The 19,582-nt window shown below is 34.4% G+C and overlaps 1 protein-coding gene across 4 annotated transcripts in view; it reads left to right on the top strand.

Annotated features, from left to right (window-relative positions):
• Nucleotides 1-19,582, top strand: part of UGGT2 (UDP-glucose glycoprotein glucosyltransferase 2) — an 83,398-nt gene that overhangs the window by 9,066 nt on the left and 54,750 nt on the right. For 3 of the 4 annotated variants that reach the window (XM_027674648.1, XM_027674649.1, XM_027674651.1), the window contains exons 3-10: nt 716-846; nt 1,961-2,073; nt 6,331-6,505; nt 8,481-8,577; nt 9,633-9,714; nt 11,786-11,886; nt 14,830-14,929; nt 18,678-18,738. In XM_027674648.1, the coding sequence (XP_027530449.1) occupies nt 716-846; nt 1,961-2,073; nt 6,331-6,505; nt 8,481-8,577; nt 9,633-9,714; nt 11,786-11,886; nt 14,830-14,929; nt 18,678-18,738 (860 nt within the window). Of the gene's footprint in view, nt 1-715; nt 847-1,960; nt 2,074-6,330; nt 6,506-6,574; nt 7,622-8,480; nt 8,578-9,632; nt 9,715-11,785; nt 11,887-14,829; nt 14,930-18,677; nt 18,739-19,582 lie in introns of those variants that run through there. The other variant, XM_027674650.1, reaches the window with a different exon arrangement.

The following is a 19,582-nucleotide window of genomic DNA, read 5'->3' as shown; positions in this document are numbered from 1 at the left end:
AAATTGAATATGCCTCTAGAATGAGAAATGACGGCTAATTTTTTCCAACCAATGTTCTGTATTATCACTTCTGTCGTTCCCGGACACCATCCACCTACCTTCTTTAAACTTAGAGTCCTGATCTTGTCCTTGAAAACACAAGGTATGCAGGGAGAGGGGAAGTACTTTACCTGTTACATCCATTCTCACACTCTTGTTTATCACGTATTTTTAGGAGAGAAACAGATTATGTGAGAGTAGCCCAAAGAACGACACTTTTAGATTTTTATTTATGTAAGTTGCATTGTTGAAGTGTTTCAAGGCCAAATGCGAGGAAATTATTTGTAAAATAATGCTGGTTGAAAGTAAGTAACCTTGAATATTTTTGTTAAAAGGGTGGCATAATCTTGACAAACAGAAATGAAGGAATAAACTCTATTCAGGGCTTTCCATATGGGTCTCCGAAGAGACATTATTGTATTGAATGGATTTATATATTGCTGAAAATATTTGAGATATTAACTAGTGCTATTGAGCTCTCTTTTCTTCTATTTGTGCTGTACTAGACCTTTAGATTGGTAGTAAAGTAAGCAATTATCAGTGGACAACATTCAAGATTTTTGAACTGCCAAGCAGTGCTAGCATTAATGTTTGCCTATTATGTAGCGTGGGTAGATATACCACATCATTTGTGGCTAAATACTAAAAGTTTGTCTTCTTTTTTTTTCTTCAACAGATTCAGAGTATTCCTATTACAATTTAATCTTGAAAAAAGCAGGACAATTTTTATCCAATTTGCAAATCAATCTGTTGAAGTTTGCACTTTCCATACGGGCTTATTCTCCAACTGTTCAGATGTTTCAGCAGGTGACTGTATTATCTGATATATTTGATATATGATTAAATGTAGTATTTTGGTTACAGAGTAGAGAATGTTCATTGTTACAGTTCAATAAAATATATGCCAATATTATTTAGAATCAAACATGGTCCATTCATAGAGGTGGTGTTTTATAAGCTGGTTATAATGACAGGAATAAATGTTGATGTTCAATTGTATTGATAGAATTACTTACAGGGTAGAATTTTTTGCAGTTGATCACTTTATAAAACTCGAGTTGTGGGGATTTTTTGCATTACTTTAAATAATCCTACAGGAATTCAGATATACCCAAATTAGGACATTTCCTGTAGCTTCAAGTAATTTGTTATGTAGTGGATTTCTCATCTCTTGTGATTTTTGTATTTGAAAAGTTGAAAAATAGGGTAAATAAGTACCTGCTTTATTAACAAAAGAGTGGGAGGACATAAATTCACTCTGCTTCTAAGCCTACAACTGCTCCTCCTCCTTTCAGCAATACCATCTTCATGATAAAGTAAGAAATCTATTTTTCTGAAAGGTAATAAGCTATAATAAAGTTAGGGGGTTTTGCAAGTGTTCTTTAGAGGAATATCATAATCTCAGATTCATGTCTTTTCACTTTTATCTTGCAGTGTGTGAATCTGGATTCATTGACATGCAGTCATATGATTCCCACTTTACATAGCCGAATAGAGTTAAAAAAAAAAAACGGGGTGAGAAGGAGATTGACATCAATTGTTTGGGATTTATTGGTTTAGAAGTTTAATCTTTGTACATTAACATGATTGCTGATAGCGACTAAAATTAAAAATGTCTCAGAGTGCAGGCTGTGATCTCAGCCAGTGGAGGAGATTCCTCAGCCCTGTCTTTACAGAACATAAATGGACTTGTATTTTCTGGAGTATGACTCTATTTGATAGACTACATCTCACAAAGGTTATAAGGTCTTAATCTTCTAATATTTTTCTTTTTTTTTTTTTACATGTACCCAATTTTGAATGGGCTTAATTGGAAACACAACTTAATGGCAGCTGTTGAGTTATTTTAATCAAAGGGATGTGAGTTAAAGTTGAAGTGCAATCAAAGTGTTCTGGTTGAGTGTAATTGTTGAAATATTAGATTGCAGCTGATGAACCTCCACCAGAAGGCTGCAGTGCATTTGTGGTTATCCATGAGAAGCACACCTGTAAGACTAATGAAATAAAAAAGCTGCTGAAGAAGGCTACTAAGAGGTAAATGTAATGATTTGTTTTAAGAGGAAAAATAGATTCCTAAAGAGGAAAATGTATTATTGCATGTAAAGTTGTAGTACTTTGAAATTTTATGTTCTTCTTGCTTGGTAATGCCAAGCTCATAAAGCCCAGTTTACTAGATCTTTAAAGTCATACCCTTTTAAAGTATATGTTATTTTAAAAGACTTACTTTTGATTTTGAAATACTTTAAACACTTCCTGTTAAGAGAATTCATCAATTATGAATTGAAGTAGGGTTTTAAAATAAAATCATAGAACTTTGCTCATCTAATCACATGGATAATTTTGTATTTCTTCGGGTTTTTTTGGTTTTTTTATATGGAATAGTCAAGTTTAAGTTACTGTGTACTTACTGTACAAACTTACAGTTTCATGTGTCTGAGACAGTACTCTGCTGACAGACCTTTCTATGTAGTCAGTGCCACTACACTTGAGGTTTTCTAGATTGCAAGGGCTTGGCACAGGAGTGGAAGAGAAGTCTGCCTCAGCTGGCATAACCTTTCCTCACCTTGTGCGAGACTTTGCACTTATCAAGCCTTTCTGGAGTCTTTGTCCTGTGGTAACTAGCATCAGCCCAGAATTAATTTGGACTGTGAACTAAAATACGCAGAACCTATCAAAATAACAGTAACAAAATAATGAAAGCATAATATTTAATCTCTGTTTAAAAAAAAAAGTATTAATTTGTGTTTTTTCAAGACCTGTGTATAACTTTTTTTTCTTTGAGGTTTTTTTTTTTCCGGCAGTGGCCAAGGTCACCATAATATACATAGTGCCCATACCCTCAGCCACTTCACGGAGATACACAGAGCTGAAAGATGATTTAGTAGGGTATATTTCTTGGATTTTGCTTTCTGTCAAATATAAATTTTGGGGAAAAAACCTGAAAACCTGTAAACTTGTCTCTTTGGGGTTAGTTGCTTCTGAGAACAATTTTATCTTCACCATTTGTGATTTATGGTGTATTCTAAGTCCATTGATTCAATTACAACATACTAAATCATTGTCTTTTACTTATTCAATAGCCAGGGTTTTTGCAAAAGCAGTTAATTGTCTATTTTACAATGTCCCATTTTTAACTATTATGGTCTACTAACAAATGTCTCTTACTTTCTTAGATAAAAGCCACAATATAGTACAAATGTGGTCATACATTAAAGCATCGTAAGACCTTAACATTTTATTACAGTGTCTGAATATAGTCATCTTTTAAAGCAGTTAACTGGATTCAACACATTCTCCATTCTGAAGATACTGTTTCCAAATTTACAAGATTCTGGAAAAATCACAGTACTAAACAATAGAATCCTGAATTATTCAGACGTGAGAGAGTAAGACTTCTAGAAATCAGTAACTTTAAGAATGTGCAACAAAATTGAAGTTTTTTCTGTTTGATTGGTCTTGTATTTTTGGTATTTTTGCATGCACCAGTCACATTACACCCTTTAGAGTTGCAGGGACAAAATCTTGGTAAATTTCATCTCCTCTCCACCCCAAAAGTAGTTGTGTCATTCAAATATTTAGAGTTCCTGGAGCTAGACTTTGAGAAAAACACGTTCACCTTCACATGTTCAGGTAATCGTTTCCACTATTATTTCCATTTGTACTCTGCTTAGCAGGTGCTTTTCACTAATGCAGGACCTGTTTAGCCTAGGTGATAGAGATAAGGCTGTGCTCCTGTTCTTTCTTTTCTGTATGGTGAACAAATGATATATGGGACAGTGTGCCATCTTGCTGTTGGTTCCTCTAAGCCAGTCATTCTTTTTATCTGTTGTCCTGTATGAAAAGAGATCATTATGATTTATTGATTTCTTTGTATTTCAAACTAATTTCTGTTGTGTTTCATTTTCTGTCTTCTGTCTGTCATGACTCTTTTACTTAAGCCAGGCGAGTTTAAGCTATGCTTTCAGTTGTGTCCTAAAGTTCATATTTGGATGAGGACACTAGAAATATTCTAATTTGATATTGATATATCAATATCCAATTATATATTGGATTGATAGCTTCAAATCTCTCTGGAAGAGAAAGAAGAGGCTGCAGCATAGTTTTGTGTGGATCCATCAGCTCAACCCAAGATTCAGGAAGTTTCAGGCTCTTTGTATCCAGGAGAGCCCAAATATTCTGCCTGTCAAAGTCAGGGTTTTGCCTCACACAGTCCTTTATGCAGCAGCTACTGTGATTTTGCCTGTTACACTTTAAGCTGTGTTGCAATGGACTGCTTGGCTCTAATAGGGAATATTTTGTGTGAAGGTGCAGTGGGCTGCTCAAGGGCTCTGTCACAGGACGTGGTTAAATGCTTGGGATTGCTTATCTTGCAAACTGTCTAAAACACAATACTAAGACCACTGGGGATGTTGCTGCTAAGAGAAGCAGCATTAATTGGAGTCACATTTTGTTCAAAACAGTCAGTGCCTTAGGTTTGTCAGTACATGCATCTGCTGTCTGCTATCATGTTCCTTCTGCATCCCTTTCTGGCAACTGTCTAGACAAGCATATAGTTGCCTGTACTATCCTAGTGACTGATTAGCAAGTGCTGAACTCCACATCCATGTGATTTTTTTTATCTTTTTTTTTTGTCAGCCCAGCTGTTCTTCCTTGCCTTTCAGGCAGCCTTCTTATGAGAATCTCTTATGGCAGGAAATTAATTAGCTTTCAGTTCTAAGAGCAAGAGAATCAATTCCTTCACTCTACTATTCAGTGTTGAAGAGAAGCAGAGAACAGAGGCTTATCTTGGATTTACAAGGGCTGAACACTTTAATTCTCCTATCCAAGGTCATTAGGGTAGCTCTATGCAGTGTTATTTCACTGCAGCACTTAATTTTTTAATGAAGCATGTTCATTAGCATATGAAACACTTTATTTGAGTCTGTCAGTGTTCAAGAAGGTCATGGCAGCACTTGGTAACCACCTTTGTTAAGGTGGTTAAGGCTAGTTAAGAAAAGTGAAACTCCCTTGTTTAGGTTTTCCACTCTTAAAAGTGACTGTGACAGTTCTTGTCTCTGTGGATATGAGAAGGAAGTTGCACAAGCCACATCCTGTATATAATGCTTTCACTGGGGCAGATCTGGGTCAGTTCTTGAACAGAGCTTACTCATTCAGGAGTTTTTCAGACTCCCAGGGGACACCTGCTTGGTCAGCCTTGTCCAGTGATAGCAGTGGCAAAGCTTGCCTGACATTTCTGTGACACATGGCCACACACACCAAAGTTAATTCTCAAACTAGGCCCCTCCTTTTATTTCTGCCTTACAAATGAAGTCTGTAGTTTCATACCTACCGAACTTAGATAGGACGTTGATGTTAAGGCCCTGAGTAACCTGATACAAATTGTCCCTGCTTTGAGTGAGAGTTTGCATCAGATTACCTCCAAAGGTCCTTTGTAGTGTATGTTATTCTGTGATTCTTACATTGAAGATATTCCTAAGCTTTGCATCGCAGAAACTGGTGTGTATGGAGTTCTGCTCACACCTTTCTAGTATGACTCTTCAGTGAGTGTCTACTACACACATTTATTGTGTTTTGGATTAAAGTTTCATAACTTTCAAATGTGGCTGTGCAAAGGCTTTGAAAAGAAATGTGCTCATCCATAATTACCACCTTGAGTATATTGCTCAGTGATATCCTCTGTTACTTCTCCATCTTTCCCAGGTTTTATTCAAAAGATGTTTTTAATCATCTAAGAAATCATTGCAGTATAACTTTTCTAGTCATGGTTTTCAGTGAGGAGGGTAGGGAGGCCGTCAAAATTTGCAAAATTAGCTAAATGAAGAGAGCTTGATGGTGTTAAAGTAGTATAACCCCAGTTAGTTTCCATGTGTGTTAGCAGCTTTCTCAAATGTCACAGAATATCCCTCTGCTACTCTGTTACTCACTGATTGCTCTGTACATTTCTAATAGATGTAATGAATCATTCAAATTAAAAGATTCAAGCTGTTACTGATTGTTGCACGAAATCTCCAAGTGCTATGCTTTTCATTTGCTTTGTGTGGTAATTTGATAAAATATATTAAAATTATTTATAATTGATGCTGACTTTTCAGTTTATTATACTTTAATTTGTGAATTTGGTGTTCTAGGTTCATCTGTGAGCAATCATGATTATTTTGTGATGATTTTAACATGGCTCGTATGCTTTTAGCATATAAGCCTTCACTAGTTTTTTCAATTATGAAGTAGTAAAATTGCCACTGTTTTAATTTATTTTCTATGTAATATCACAATTATTTTTTTTAAAACCAGACCCAGGCCATATCTTTTTAAAGGAGATCATAAATTCCCAACTGTCAAAGAGGATGGCCCAGTGGTTGTTCTGTATGCAGAAATGGGTACAAAAGACTTTGTCAAATTCCACAAGATTTTATCTGAGAAGGCACAAAAGGAGGAAATTATTTATGTTCTCCGACATTATGTTCAGGTATGTAATTCAAATCAGCAATGTTTCAGTAAACTGTTAGTATTCTGTCTTTGTTTTGCTTGCTTTTTGACAAAACACATTTTCTGCATTTATTCTTGCATTTACCTAATCATGTGCAATATATGCTCTAATTTTAAAACTTTCTAGGTGAAGTGATTCACTTAATACAAATTTTGAAGCTGGGAAAGCATGATAATATTATCTAATCTTGCATGCAAGCACTATTTGCATCACTGATTGATCTTGAAATACCTCTTTTTTGGTTATATGTCTGGATTTAGTACACCATAGAAAGATCTTGGGTGAATTTTGGTATAGCAGACTGAACATTATAATAATAAGAACTAGAAAAACGGAAAGCAGAATAGAAAATCAAGTTGAAACATTATTAATTATACTTATGTTTTTATAAATGCTCAATATGATCTCATATATTCATTGTAGTACAGCAGCGTGGGCTATCACGGTCAGTGTCATTGACTAGTTTTTTCGATGTTTGCATTTTACAGTGTCAGTATTTGAAACATAATGTTTCTGAATTCTTTCCTTAACTTACTCTTCTCCCTAAAACAAAGCAAGAAAAATACCAGTACATGAAACTGTATTGTCCCCAGTTTTGGTTTTGGAAGGCTTTTGTAATTTGTATTCAAAGAACAGCTCTTAAATAGTGTGACAAATATGAGAATAATCTGATGAAGTGAGAGCTTGCTGTGATTCATGTAGACTAGACATTTCAGGGAGATGACATACGTAGTTTGTGGATGACTTTGAATTGTTTGCTCATAGTAATGAAATAGAGAATTTGAGGATGCCAGTCTTGAATTCTCAGTTGTGTGGGTTATAGTTTTTGCTGAACTTTATGTTCTTTTATGCTCTTTTATTTCAATTAAATGCCTACTTGCATATTAAATGTCTCATTGCTCTGCCTGGCTTATGCACCATGGTCCCCCCAAAAGTGTGTTGTCTTCCTGCCTGCACTTTTTCTCTCTTCAGATCTCTGTCCCCTTTTCTTTCTTCCTTACAACCTCCATTTTTATTCTTTGGTTCCCACTGAGACGGATCCTCCCTCCTTTTTTACATTAAATGCCAGAAGAGGGAGCATTGAGTACAGAAGAGGTACGGTCTCTCTGCTGTCTTTTTTTTTTTTGCCAGTATCACCTAGACTACTTACAGAGTGCAGTGCTCTCTCTGCACTGAGATTTGCTTAGAGGATGGACAGAGAAAACCCCCAGCCCTGCTGGGTTTTCACTTGTGGGTTGGAGGATTCTCAGTACAGAACGATTCTTAGAAATTGCAAGCTAAAGCTGAAAGGCTTTCAAGAAATTGCTGCTGTGCATGTGCAAATTGCATTTTGGAAAGGGCATTGCCATTTGGGGCAAATTAGGGCACATTTTCAGATACAAATATTCTCTGTGTAATTACAGTATTGAATTTCAAACTTCCACTTCCCAGTTAGAAGTACTTGTTTGTTTCTAACAAAGTGGCAACTTGATTTTAGCAGTGATACTCTAATGCGTTGTCTTAATCTGCCTTGCAGAAAGTGATTAACTGTTTTCTCAAAACTTTTTAAAATAATAAGTCTGATGCAAAAATAGAGAATTTCTTCCTAACATGCCGAAGGTCTGGCAACATTAGAAAGAAATGAATAACAGTTTTAAATGTGAGTTGTGAAGTATCAATAATTGTATGCGGTGCTGTGAGCTCTGCCTGTTCTAGTCCTTCTTGAGTATTACGTGAAGTGACTACAATTTTGACAAAGCCTTTCTGTGATCTGCAGGAGGTAAAAGAGATTGTCATATTCTGTTACAGGCCTTCTCAGTGGACTGTCAGTATGCCTTGTACTTTGAATTGAAAGATGAATTTAAGTAATGTCTATCATAAAATTTTAAAGTTACAGTATTATATATTGTTAATCTCCTATGAATACCTTTTTAACTTATATTTTTTCTTCTGTTAAAATAATATTGTCAAGCAGAAACCAGGTTCCAGGAAAATGTATTTATCTGGATATAGTGTGGAACTTGCAATAAAGAGTACAGAATATAGAGCAGTAGATGACACGCAGGTTAAAGGTATGTGCTTTTTTAATTTATTGATATCTCATTGGAGATACGATTGAAATGTGTTAGAATCTTCGGTTTGTACAATCTTTCATCATTAATGTTTTGAAGGTTATGCTTAATTTCTTTTTACAGAAGAAAATCTCAGATATTAGGAACTAAGACATCAAAATACATGAGAACATTTGTAAAGATCTGTGCTTAGGATACAGTTTATTATCTAACCTGTAATTGTTGTTTTCTCTGGATCTTCAAAACATAACCCAGTCTTCTTTCAGTGAGTTAAAATTGTTTAATGTTTCTCCTTCAATTACTTCATATTTGTTGACATCTCTCATATGCTGGTGACTACAGTATCTACCCATTAGTGTTTCAGGGGTGAGGGGTTTTTTTTTCTGAATTTATGTGGAAATATTTTCACAATCTTCTGAGGAAAGATGTGATGTGTCATAGCATTGGGAGCAGTGTATATTACAATGTGTTGAAATGAGGCATTTATCACAGAAAGTCGTAGCTATAGCATGTTGATACAGAGAAATTGCTTTGCATGGACATTTACAAGATATAAGGAAAGTTAACTCTCTTTGGTGAGACAAAGGTTTAAAAACCTTTGAGTCATGTAAAAAAATAGTTTAACTTTTTAAAGGTAAAGAAACTGATCTCTGACTTATATCGAATTCTAGCTGGAGATTCACGTGCTTAAAAGTCATCAGGCTTTTCAAGCATAAATTTGGTAGTAGTTGGCTGGTAAGAGTTATATCTTATCACTTAATAAAACTGAGAAATGGCTGTTTTGGGAAGCAAGCTGTTTAACTATATGAATTTCATTTATATAAAAAATGTTACCATTGGACTAATTATATTTAAAAATTAATTTAGATGTTGTGAAGTTCTGTAAAGTAATTAATTCTGATGCCAAAATGTGTAAATATAAATCTAATTAAGATTACATCTGAGAATGACAACTTTCTGATTGTGTGTTTCTGTTAACTGCTTTATAATTCATAAGAACATAACAGAACAGTAACTTTCTTGGCTTATGTTGTCTACATGTGCTATGTGTTCAGGAGCAAATGAGACAAAAGAAGAGGAAGATGAGGAAGAGGAAGAGGAAAGTGATGTCCAAGGATTTCTCTTTGGCAAATTAAAGTGAGTTGATACAAGTTTTAACTAAATGTCTGCATTTTTTTCTGGAACCTGAACCAATTTTTTAATATTTTATTTTAATAGAAGACATGAGATTTATGTTGGAAATTTTTTTATTGGGTGAAAATTCTGATTTTTTTTTTTTGAGCATGTCTTCTGAATGTAAATATGCAACTGTTGCTTATTCTGTGAATTCCAATTTATTCCTTGTAATTTTCTAATTCTCTGTGAACCTATACAGTAAACTTTTTAAAATAAAAAAAATCTGTCTGGATAGCAGTCACAAAAACTTAGAACACCATGTTTTCATATTGGTAAGATACTTAGAATCAAAATGTTGGTTTTTAAAATGCAAGTAGTAGCACAATAAACACAAATCCATGTGCTGTAGCTACATAAGGTCTTTTTAAGAAGGATAGTAGTTAATTTCATAGGAGTGATATTTCTTGGAAGATGTGCTTATTATAGATATCTTATTGTGGAGTTTGTGAATTTCTGTTCTGTTCCAGCAGGAACTCTTATCTCCAAGTTGCAATCTGTTAGATTAAATTGAATGTTACCCTATTGAGGGCTCCTTCCAGTCGTCAGTTGCAGATACATGTCATGGTTTCAGTCGTCCAAAGTGCTTCCCTTTTCCTGTAACAGATCCATGCAGGGAATCATGAATTGTTTTTAATTAAGGAAAAACACCAAGACTGTGGGTCTTCTCTTGTGTCATTCTGTCTCTTACCACTGAAAGCAAAAAGTAAACTTGTTTGTAGATAATTGTCACTAAGCTGTGAGTCTCAGAGTTCAGAGCGTCTAATTCTGTCTAATTTTTTGAGAGCCCATCCCCTTTCCTGCCTTTTTTAAAGTAAACAGATTGAGTTAGAAGTACATCTAGATCTGCAGGCTCCCTTGTTTCACTTGGATATTAGAGATCTTCCACAGCAGGTCATACCAAATGGTTATGTCATATCTTTATCTGAGCTTTTTTCTTCTTGGATTCTGATAGGTTTAGCTATACTTAGTTTCTTATGTTGCACTGTGCCTGGTTTGTGAAGCTGTCAGATAATTCTTCAGACTTTTTGACATTGTCTCTAGACTCTTTTTTTTTTTCTTCTCGGTTTCATACAGGAGGTGAAATAGATATTTTAGTCTTTAAATTGTCCCTCAGGTATACCCATGCCAAACGTTATAGTTTTCTCAGCTGTGAAATAGTTATGAATGGAAGCAGAAGACATAAAGTCTTTAGAAATCTAATGGAGATTGTTCAAGGATATCTTGTAGCAGGCTGAAGTGTTTGCCCTCAGAACTTCTTTATGCTACCCTATTATCTTTTCAAAACAAAGAGCTAAGCTTTTGGGTACTGTGCTCTTCTTCAGGTCAGACTAGTGATTTGTGTGCTCAGTAGCTTGATTTTGTCAGCGATGTGCATTTATAACAGATATTCTCAACATTGTCTTGCCTTTATCCTTTTTAAGTAATGCCACAAACTCTGCATACAGTTACAGTCGATCTATAGTACATTTAATATACAGTTAAGTATACCTTATGCTATAATAAACAAACTACACAGTTACCTGTATTGTGTGTTGATACTGTTTAATCTTTGAGTTCATTTATTCCATCAGAATTTATGTGGCAGGTTTTGAGGCAGATCACTACCAAACAGTTGAACTCCTTGTATTTAGTAAGAATTTCCTCACAGAGAGGGTTGTTAGGCATTGGGAAAAGCTGCCTGGAGAAGTGGTTGTCTCCATCCCTGGGTAGATGTGGCACTGAGGAACATGGTTTAATAGTGGACTTGGCAGGGCTGGGTTAATGATCAGACTTGACGCTCTGATGATCTTAGAGGTCTGTTCCAACCTAAATGATTCTACTCTAAGACTCTAATTAACTGATTTTTAGTCCTCAGTAATCACCTTTTCTTACCACAAATCTTTTTTTTTTTTTTAAGAATGAATTCAAGTTTTCATTCTTGGTTGTTACCCTAAAGATACAGTATTAACTGTGAGCAATATTGTGGGTAAAAGCGAACATTGATGGATGTAATTGATTCTGCCTTTGTTAAAAGGAAAATGTTTTATTGTAGACAGATATATCCTGATCTGAAAAATAACCTGAAAAAGTTTAAAAAACATCTAATTGAAACTACTAACAACATGGAACCACTGAAGGTTTGGGAGCTACAGGGTATGTATTGTATTTTTTTCTGAACTAACGCAATACTCTATTTAATTTTCCTTTGTTATGTTGATGTATTAACTTTACAATAAAAGCATCTTTTAAAAAGAGACGCAGTTTCATAAAAAGGCTGTATTACATTAAGTATTTAAAAGGCACGTGTTGGTATCTTCTGTGCTAGAAAATAAAGAAACATTGAAGTAATTTTATAAGATAGAGAAGTAATTTTATAAGATGCCTGTTTTTTTCCTGGTGTGTAATCTCGGGTATTATATTTAGTTTCGGATTTTTTTTTAGAGGTCAGGCAAAAGGTATGACTCTTGTGTCAGGATGAAATACATGTTAAAGACAGGCTGTTTAATTCATAAATTCTAACTTTTATCAGTGTACTGGAGTTCACATTGATACATATTTTAATGTAACATCAAATGGAAGAACATGCTTTTAAAAGCTTTCCTGAAGAAAAGGAGAACAAATCAACAAATCTGTATAAGTTGATATCTAGACAGCTTCTGTGTTGATGGCCTGCAGGACATCCAGTAGCTTGAATGAAATTATAAACCACTCTAATACAGGTCCTTAAAATGTCATGACACTTAAGTTTAGGCAACAAAATTTTTCCTGTTACATTCTTCAGTTTCAGAGGGCAACCTGATCAAAAATGATTTGCCTTCATACTACTACAGTGAAGGAGGCTGAGCTTTAGTTTCTTTTTAGGACCCTGGTGTTATGGAGCTTGCTAGCAGCGTCCAGTCTGATATTAGGTATTTGTGATAATTGTATTTCACTTGCAGTCTTCTATGTGTGAACTTCAACTACTGGATTTATCTTTGTCCAAAATGAAGAACAATTGAAAAACACTGCTTTTAAGTTCTCCTGAGAAACTTACTTTGCAAGTAAATAGAAACTACTCTTTTTGACTATTTAATTTTGTTTACATTATTGAATACCACTCAATTGATGTTAAAGCAGAAGCAGCTTTGAAACTTCGATCCCTTTAACAGACACATTCAAAAGCTAGTACAAGGTCCTTATTTAGTGGTGGTCTTTTCTGTGGTGTCATGGTTGTATAAATAAAACATGAAATTGGTGCTAAACCCCAAGCAACGAGTTCTTAGTGTTGAAAGTAGTTAAGCTTTGTGATGCTGTTTGTTTAGTTGTAGTGGCTGTTATTCAGGGTCTTCTTAGACAGGGGGTCTCCAGCCCCCAATTTTTATGGTGCACTTGTTTTGATACTCTTACTGCTGACATGACAGGGTGCTTTCTTTAGTTCATTCTTAATGACTAATTATACTGGCTGAATTAATGGCTCAGCTTCTCTCTGATTTCCTTTAATTAGCTTCCAAGTAAAAATTTAACTAAATTTAAGCAAAACTACTTCAGCTATAGGGCATATTTCTATTTATAAATGAACCTAAACATCATTCAAGAGTTGTCTTTCAAGAGCTTTTATATTTTAGATAAGTAATTAGTAAGTACATTTTCCCCAAGGTGCCTTACACTGCACTCTCAGCTGTGTCAAGGTGCTGCAAGGGTAGGTCGGTAAGTGACAGCCCCGACCAGAGATAACCAAGAATGTAAAAAGACATCAGTTGGCCTCAGTTTGAATATTCATACTCAAGCTGTTCAGCATAAAATGGAATTCACTAACAATTTGTGAAGGATTTTAAGCACGTGCTCTGAAGTTCACAGCAGGTAAGACATCGCTATCTGTAGTAACAGCAGCAACTGGGTGTTGCTTCACCTGATGACAAGTTATGTGCCTGTTGAAAGGGATCTGAAATGTACTTTTTAAAAGAGCATTCTCTTTTTATACTTTTTTTTTATAAGTATTAAGAAATACTAAGTTAACATTCCACCTCTCACCTTTCTTTGCAGCCAAGGTATACTTCATCAGGCTAAACTAAGAGTGTATGTTATTTGCTTTCCTTCAGCCTTCTTTTTTTTTTTTAAATTCCTAATTAATTTGAAAAGTTGGTGCAAAGTTTTAGTAGGCAGCATCCTCAATTATTTTCTGCCCAGCACTTTTTACGATATGTGTCATCAGCTTTCCTCAAACTCAATAATCCAAGGCTTTCAGTTTCTGCTCAGGTGTCTTAACTAGCAAATTATGAGGAAGAAGCATCATTGCCCTCAGGTAGTTAAGCAGACTGTATCCAAGATACATGGAAACACGTAGTATATTATTGTCTTACTTCGTTGGTACCACATTGGATTTTCCCTATTCTTACGTGCCAAAATTTGCCACGCTCAAGTTAGACGCCAGAGACAGCTAACTGAATTCCATCATTGTTTTTTTAGTGGATAGACAAATGAATTTTAAACTGTTCTGAAATCTGAAAATTTACTTCATTCTGAGAAAAAGCATAGAGACAAAAATGAAATCTCTTTAAAAATTGTGCTGGACACTTAGGAGAACCTGATATTTGACAGATTGACCTTTCTTTCACGAGTCTCCATTTTCTTTCTGTGAAATTGCTGTTAGTTTTGAAAACTGTACAGTTCACGTGCTCAATGCAACCTTCTATGTTAAATATATCTGTTCTCTGAAAATCTTGTTAAGTCCTGGAGCTGGAAAAATCTTACTCTTTACTGCAGTTCTGATTTTCTGTGGGTTGGTTTGTATCTAGATTTGAGTGTGAGATACCCTTGTGATAATACCATAAAACTAAGTGATGAATGGTCTGGGTTTTTTTAATTTAGAAATTATGCGTACAATGTATATGTTCAAGAAAGTTAAGCAGAATTCTGTAGAAAATCCTGAATTTAGTATTACAACTTTCAAGTGACCATCTTTTCAACCTTAATAATGTTACTTCTTGTTGAATCATTGATTGAAACATAAAATATGTTAATAGTGAGTGTGTATCTAGAACAGTTTTCTGATTGTAGGCAGTAATGATTGAGAGTGATATTTCCAGTGATCTTGTTTTTTATTTCCCCCTATGCCAGATCTTAGTTTTCAAGCAGCCGCTCGAATTATGTCTACCCCTGTTTATGATGCTTTAAAGGTAATGAAAGACATTGCTCAGAACTTCCCAATAAGAGCCAGGTATGATACTTAAACTTGTTTTTCAAAAACTGTTTTCATGGTTGCATTTGAATTTAATGACAGTAATCCAAATCCTGCAGTCAGATATTCATGTATGACAGCTTGCTGGATAGATCCAGGCAATTTAATTGAGTAGAAGATGACTCCAGGGAGAGTTCATGATTGATCTCTTAAATGTTTCCTATCTGATGCAGGAGATGCCATGAAGACATGCTAATTCTTCAGGCACTTATGGTTGAATGCGTAGTCCTTACAGATTTTACTGGATTGATATTTTCTCGGGTGGAGACTTCTGTTGAATAATTTGCAGATTCTAGTCACAGTAGGAAGAGGCAACATTGTATTAATAAATTTCAGGGGAGATCCACACACATTAGTTCTAAGCACAACATTGCTGTGGAGATTGGGCTCTGGCTACTGTATGTTAGCGTTCTTACTGGGGAAGATCTGTCTTCCATAAGAGGTTACTTAATAGAAGATCAAGATAAATAAATGGATGTGGCCTTAATATTGTCTGTCCTAATATTAAAAATTGCTCTTCCTGTAAGCCAATTTTATTATAATTGAGAAATACTTTTCTTCATACTTAATAAGTTCTTCATGTAATCCTATCAGCAATATTTGCTTGAATACTGAATTAAATGTGATGCTAAATAGGGTTCTTAACTCAGAGTGCTTTCATATTTTACCACTCTTGTTTAATTATCACAGTGTTTCATTGTCACCCCTGATTGTCCCCTAGAGAAAATCTACACTGTAATGGAAAAGCTACCATTGTAACATCTTATTTCAAGGAAGCAAAATGCCTTTTAAAATGCTTGAAGCATAATTATTATGAAATAGTATGATATAAGTTTACATTCAGATTATCAATCAGAAAATTCAGCTTTCCAGTAGATAGTGGAAGTGTACATAATGTTGAACTTCAAGGCAAGTTCTGTTCTTTAAAGGACAGGAAAAAGTCATTTTGAAGTATGCTAGGTGACATTTAAATAATTGATTTAAAAAGTCATTAAATTGTTACACGACAGGAGTTGGAGTGTATTTGTGGCATTAGAGAGCACAATTTACCTACTCTTCAAACATTTTATGGGTAAAAGTATGAGAAGACTTTAAAATTATTAAAAGAGGAATCATAGTTTCTGTCCTGTATCATGTATTCTAACATGCTAATCTAACATGTTATTTTTAATGTGAGATTACAGATATTTAAGTAATTTAAATTTAGTAGGCCTGCATTGACAACAAACTTAAATCCAAGGGGCATTGTGTAAAAACAGTGCACAGAATAGATTTCATTAATAAAGTAATCATACTTAACTTGATGAGTCAAAAGTACTAATTTGGAAAAATAAAAGCTAGAATAAACAGGACATGAAGACATATTGTTTAATCACTTTAGATAGATAACTGATCATTGTATTAATAGTATTTTAAGATTGTTTCAGTTTCAGACAGTTTACATATGAAAACAACCATTTCTAATTTTGTAAATTATGCTTTGAAAAGCCTGTATAAAAATTTTAGAACTGTAGTTATGAAAATAAAAATTAAATATGATGTGTTCCTTAAAAATGGAGGAGTCTCTTAGACCATAAAAAAATTAATGTACCATTCCTCTGAAAGTTTCTCTCTAATTTACAGCCTGCATTTTGTGTCTCAGTATTTCCAGCTGAAAAGGTTAGTCTGAGGTAGATTTTACAAAATGTCATTAGATGTAGACAGTGTAACAACTGATATATGTCATGGCGACATTTTGATAATTCATTTTATAGGGTATTTTTATCTTTGTTTTGTTGTATACTTTTCATATTATTGCATTCTTAAAGAACAGATAATGAAGTATTATAATATTCTGTTACTTGCTATTTATTAATCATTCATGAATGTTAACATTATGACCATGTGAAAGGTTTCCTTTTTTCCTTCAGTACTTAGTACTATATAGCTACATGCTTGTCCAGGTAAGAACAAAGATGCATAAAATTATATGATAGAGAATATTGCAACTTTAAGGTCATATTAGAACATTTCTACATCATGTAGAAAGATAAATAGTATCCATTTACTTGCTAGAAGTAGAAAAACCTGCATAAAAACTTTGTGAAGCTCTGAACAAATCGAACAAATGACAGAATTCAGAATGAACAGATGTCTTTCACAGGTACTTTTGTTACCTCAGATTCGTAGGGTGTTCTTTTCCAGGACCAGCCATCACACTCTCTCTGTAAAATCGTGCTAGAATCCTGCATTATCAACTGCCATGCATAGACAAGGAGCTATTTAATAATTCCTGAGAATATTGCTTTCCTCTTACCAAAACTATCAGTAAAGCTGATAGGTATTTTTCTTTCTTGCTAAGATTGGACCAGTTTTGTATTCTCTTTTCCAACTTTTTATTTTTTTCACAGTCATGTTTTATTTTTCTGCCTAACTACTCACAGTAGGAGCCATTTGGAAATGGTTGTCCTTTTTCTCTGTGCATTTTTTTATCAACTGTGTGTGCAGAATGAAGCATCACTTCTTAGAGCTACAGGACCTACTATTTATGTTGAGTTCAGCATGATAAAAATCAGCTGGTTTTGTTTTCCCTAAAGTGTGTTTAGTTCAGGACTCTCTAAAACCAAGCTTGGAAATCATATTATTTGCTCCTAACAAGTAGTGTCTCTGATTGTCTGGAAAGCTTGAATAATTGTTTAAAATAAACTGATTTTATGTCTTACTTCTGACATATTGTGAGCAATGTGGAGTATACTAGCAAGATCTATTCTGAATCAGTTTCTCTGGGGAGGAGGTGAGGATTTATATTATTAAATAACTACTTTATTATCCATAAGTATTGAAGTTGGCTTCATATAGGAGCATTCTCAGTTTGCTTGGTTAACTTTCAGGTTTAAGACAATTCCAGTTTTTCTTGAAGCCCCATACAATTTGCTAAAACATGTGCAACCTTGTTTTGAAAAAAATGCTTGTATAGGCAACTAGCATATTTTTTTTTGCATTTATCAGGACAGTCAGGTTTAGGTTTTCTTAAAATATGGAGAGATTAATTTGCCTCTGGAAGTATTTTAAGATAGCCTGACATACAATACATTGTGGTAGAGGAAGATAAAATAGTCTTCCAGAACATTCAGAGGTAAAAAAGACAAATCAATGCATTATCTTTGAAAGACAGAATGACTAAGGAAATTAAAATTTTGACTGTCTGTGAATGCTTAACATTTTCAAGGGTCTCAATCAGTGAATCTCTTTTTTAAGTCTCACCTAACTTTAAGTGGTCATTCTTTACATGTTTTCCTTGCCTTTGTCCAGACAAATCCTTGGCTGTCTGTGCCATAATGTTGAGTAGCAACTTAAAATATACAAATATGGGTTATATTTAGGTAATAATTTAGATGACCAAGCAGATTACTTTTTGTATGCATGCTATTTTCCAGCAAAAAAAAAAAAAATTACAAGAGAAAAGATTGAGAGTGGTAAAAAATATGTTGATTATATTACTTCAACAAAACCTAATCTGAATTTGAAACCTGGATTTGCTAGAGTAACATAGAACAATATTTAGTTTGAAAATACAAAATTTATGACACTGCATTACTCCTCTTTTTAAGACTTAATTACAGCATTCTTCAATTACAGATGATTTGTTAAAATGCATTGGATGTTTTATTAAAATACCTATTTCACATTATTTAATGGTTTTTTGAAAATGTGGTGGTTGAGTGATACAAATATTTTATTTTAACAGATCACTGACAAGGGTGACCATAGACAAGGAAATGAGAAATGAAATAGAAGAAAATCAGAAGGTTTGGTTTTATTTCTTCAAGTAGACATTTGAGTTGCTATCATATTGCTGCTTTTGGAGATTTTTATTAGTGTAGCAACTTTCACATGGTTGCTATCGGAGAAGAAGAGTTAATTGGTCTAAAAATCTGTTACTAGATAGGTAACATTTAAATACCCAATTCAAATAGTTTACTTTCTGCTGTTCGTGTCACTTTTTCCCGTCTCTTTTTTGGCTTTATAGAACTAGGCATGGCCAAACAATTTTCACAGAGTGTTGTGCTGAGTCACAAATTGTGTGCTGTGAAAGCAAAATAGGTATCAGTTAATTTTTCTAGAGCTTTGTTGCTGAATCTAGGCCTGCTGCTTATATTATGGTCAGCACATGCTAGGTTTGAGCTTTCCACACTCCAGAATCCACACTCTCAGAATCACACATGCAACTATTCTGCAAAGTGTGTCAAACATCATATATGGTAGATGGTGGTTTTATTTTTGTCCTTGAGTCACTGCATCTTTTGTTCCTTGTGTCACATGAGGAGCCCCTTTTCCTGTGATTTTGACTGATCTGAGATTTATCCTGAGATGCCACTTTGTGTTTGTTGAGTTCATGATGTCTCTTGTATTCTGTGTTCGGAGGTTGGGCTTTTTCTTTCAAGTTGAGTATTATAGCTAAATAACCATGCTTTTAGGACCGGTCACGTGAAATGGCATCCATAGCACTGCCCTTGTCCTGATCTTCAGAACATGTATTTTTGTATGGTGTTAAGATTGACCAACCACTGTATTACTTCTTACTTATGGCACTCCTGTACTTCTGCAACATTTTCATGTATCATATTGCCTTGTATCCATTCAGGTCTTTTC

This window comes from Neopelma chrysocephalum, unplaced genomic scaffold (genome assembly GCF_003984885.1).
Source record: "Neopelma chrysocephalum unplaced genomic scaffold, ASM398488v2 Primary Assembly neopelma1_25, whole genome shotgun sequence".
In the NCBI taxonomy this organism is placed as follows: domain Eukaryota; kingdom Metazoa; phylum Chordata; class Aves; order Passeriformes; family Pipridae; genus Neopelma; species Neopelma chrysocephalum.
Note: the sequence above shows the minus strand (reverse complement) of the source record. Positions and strands in the feature narration are given on the sequence as shown.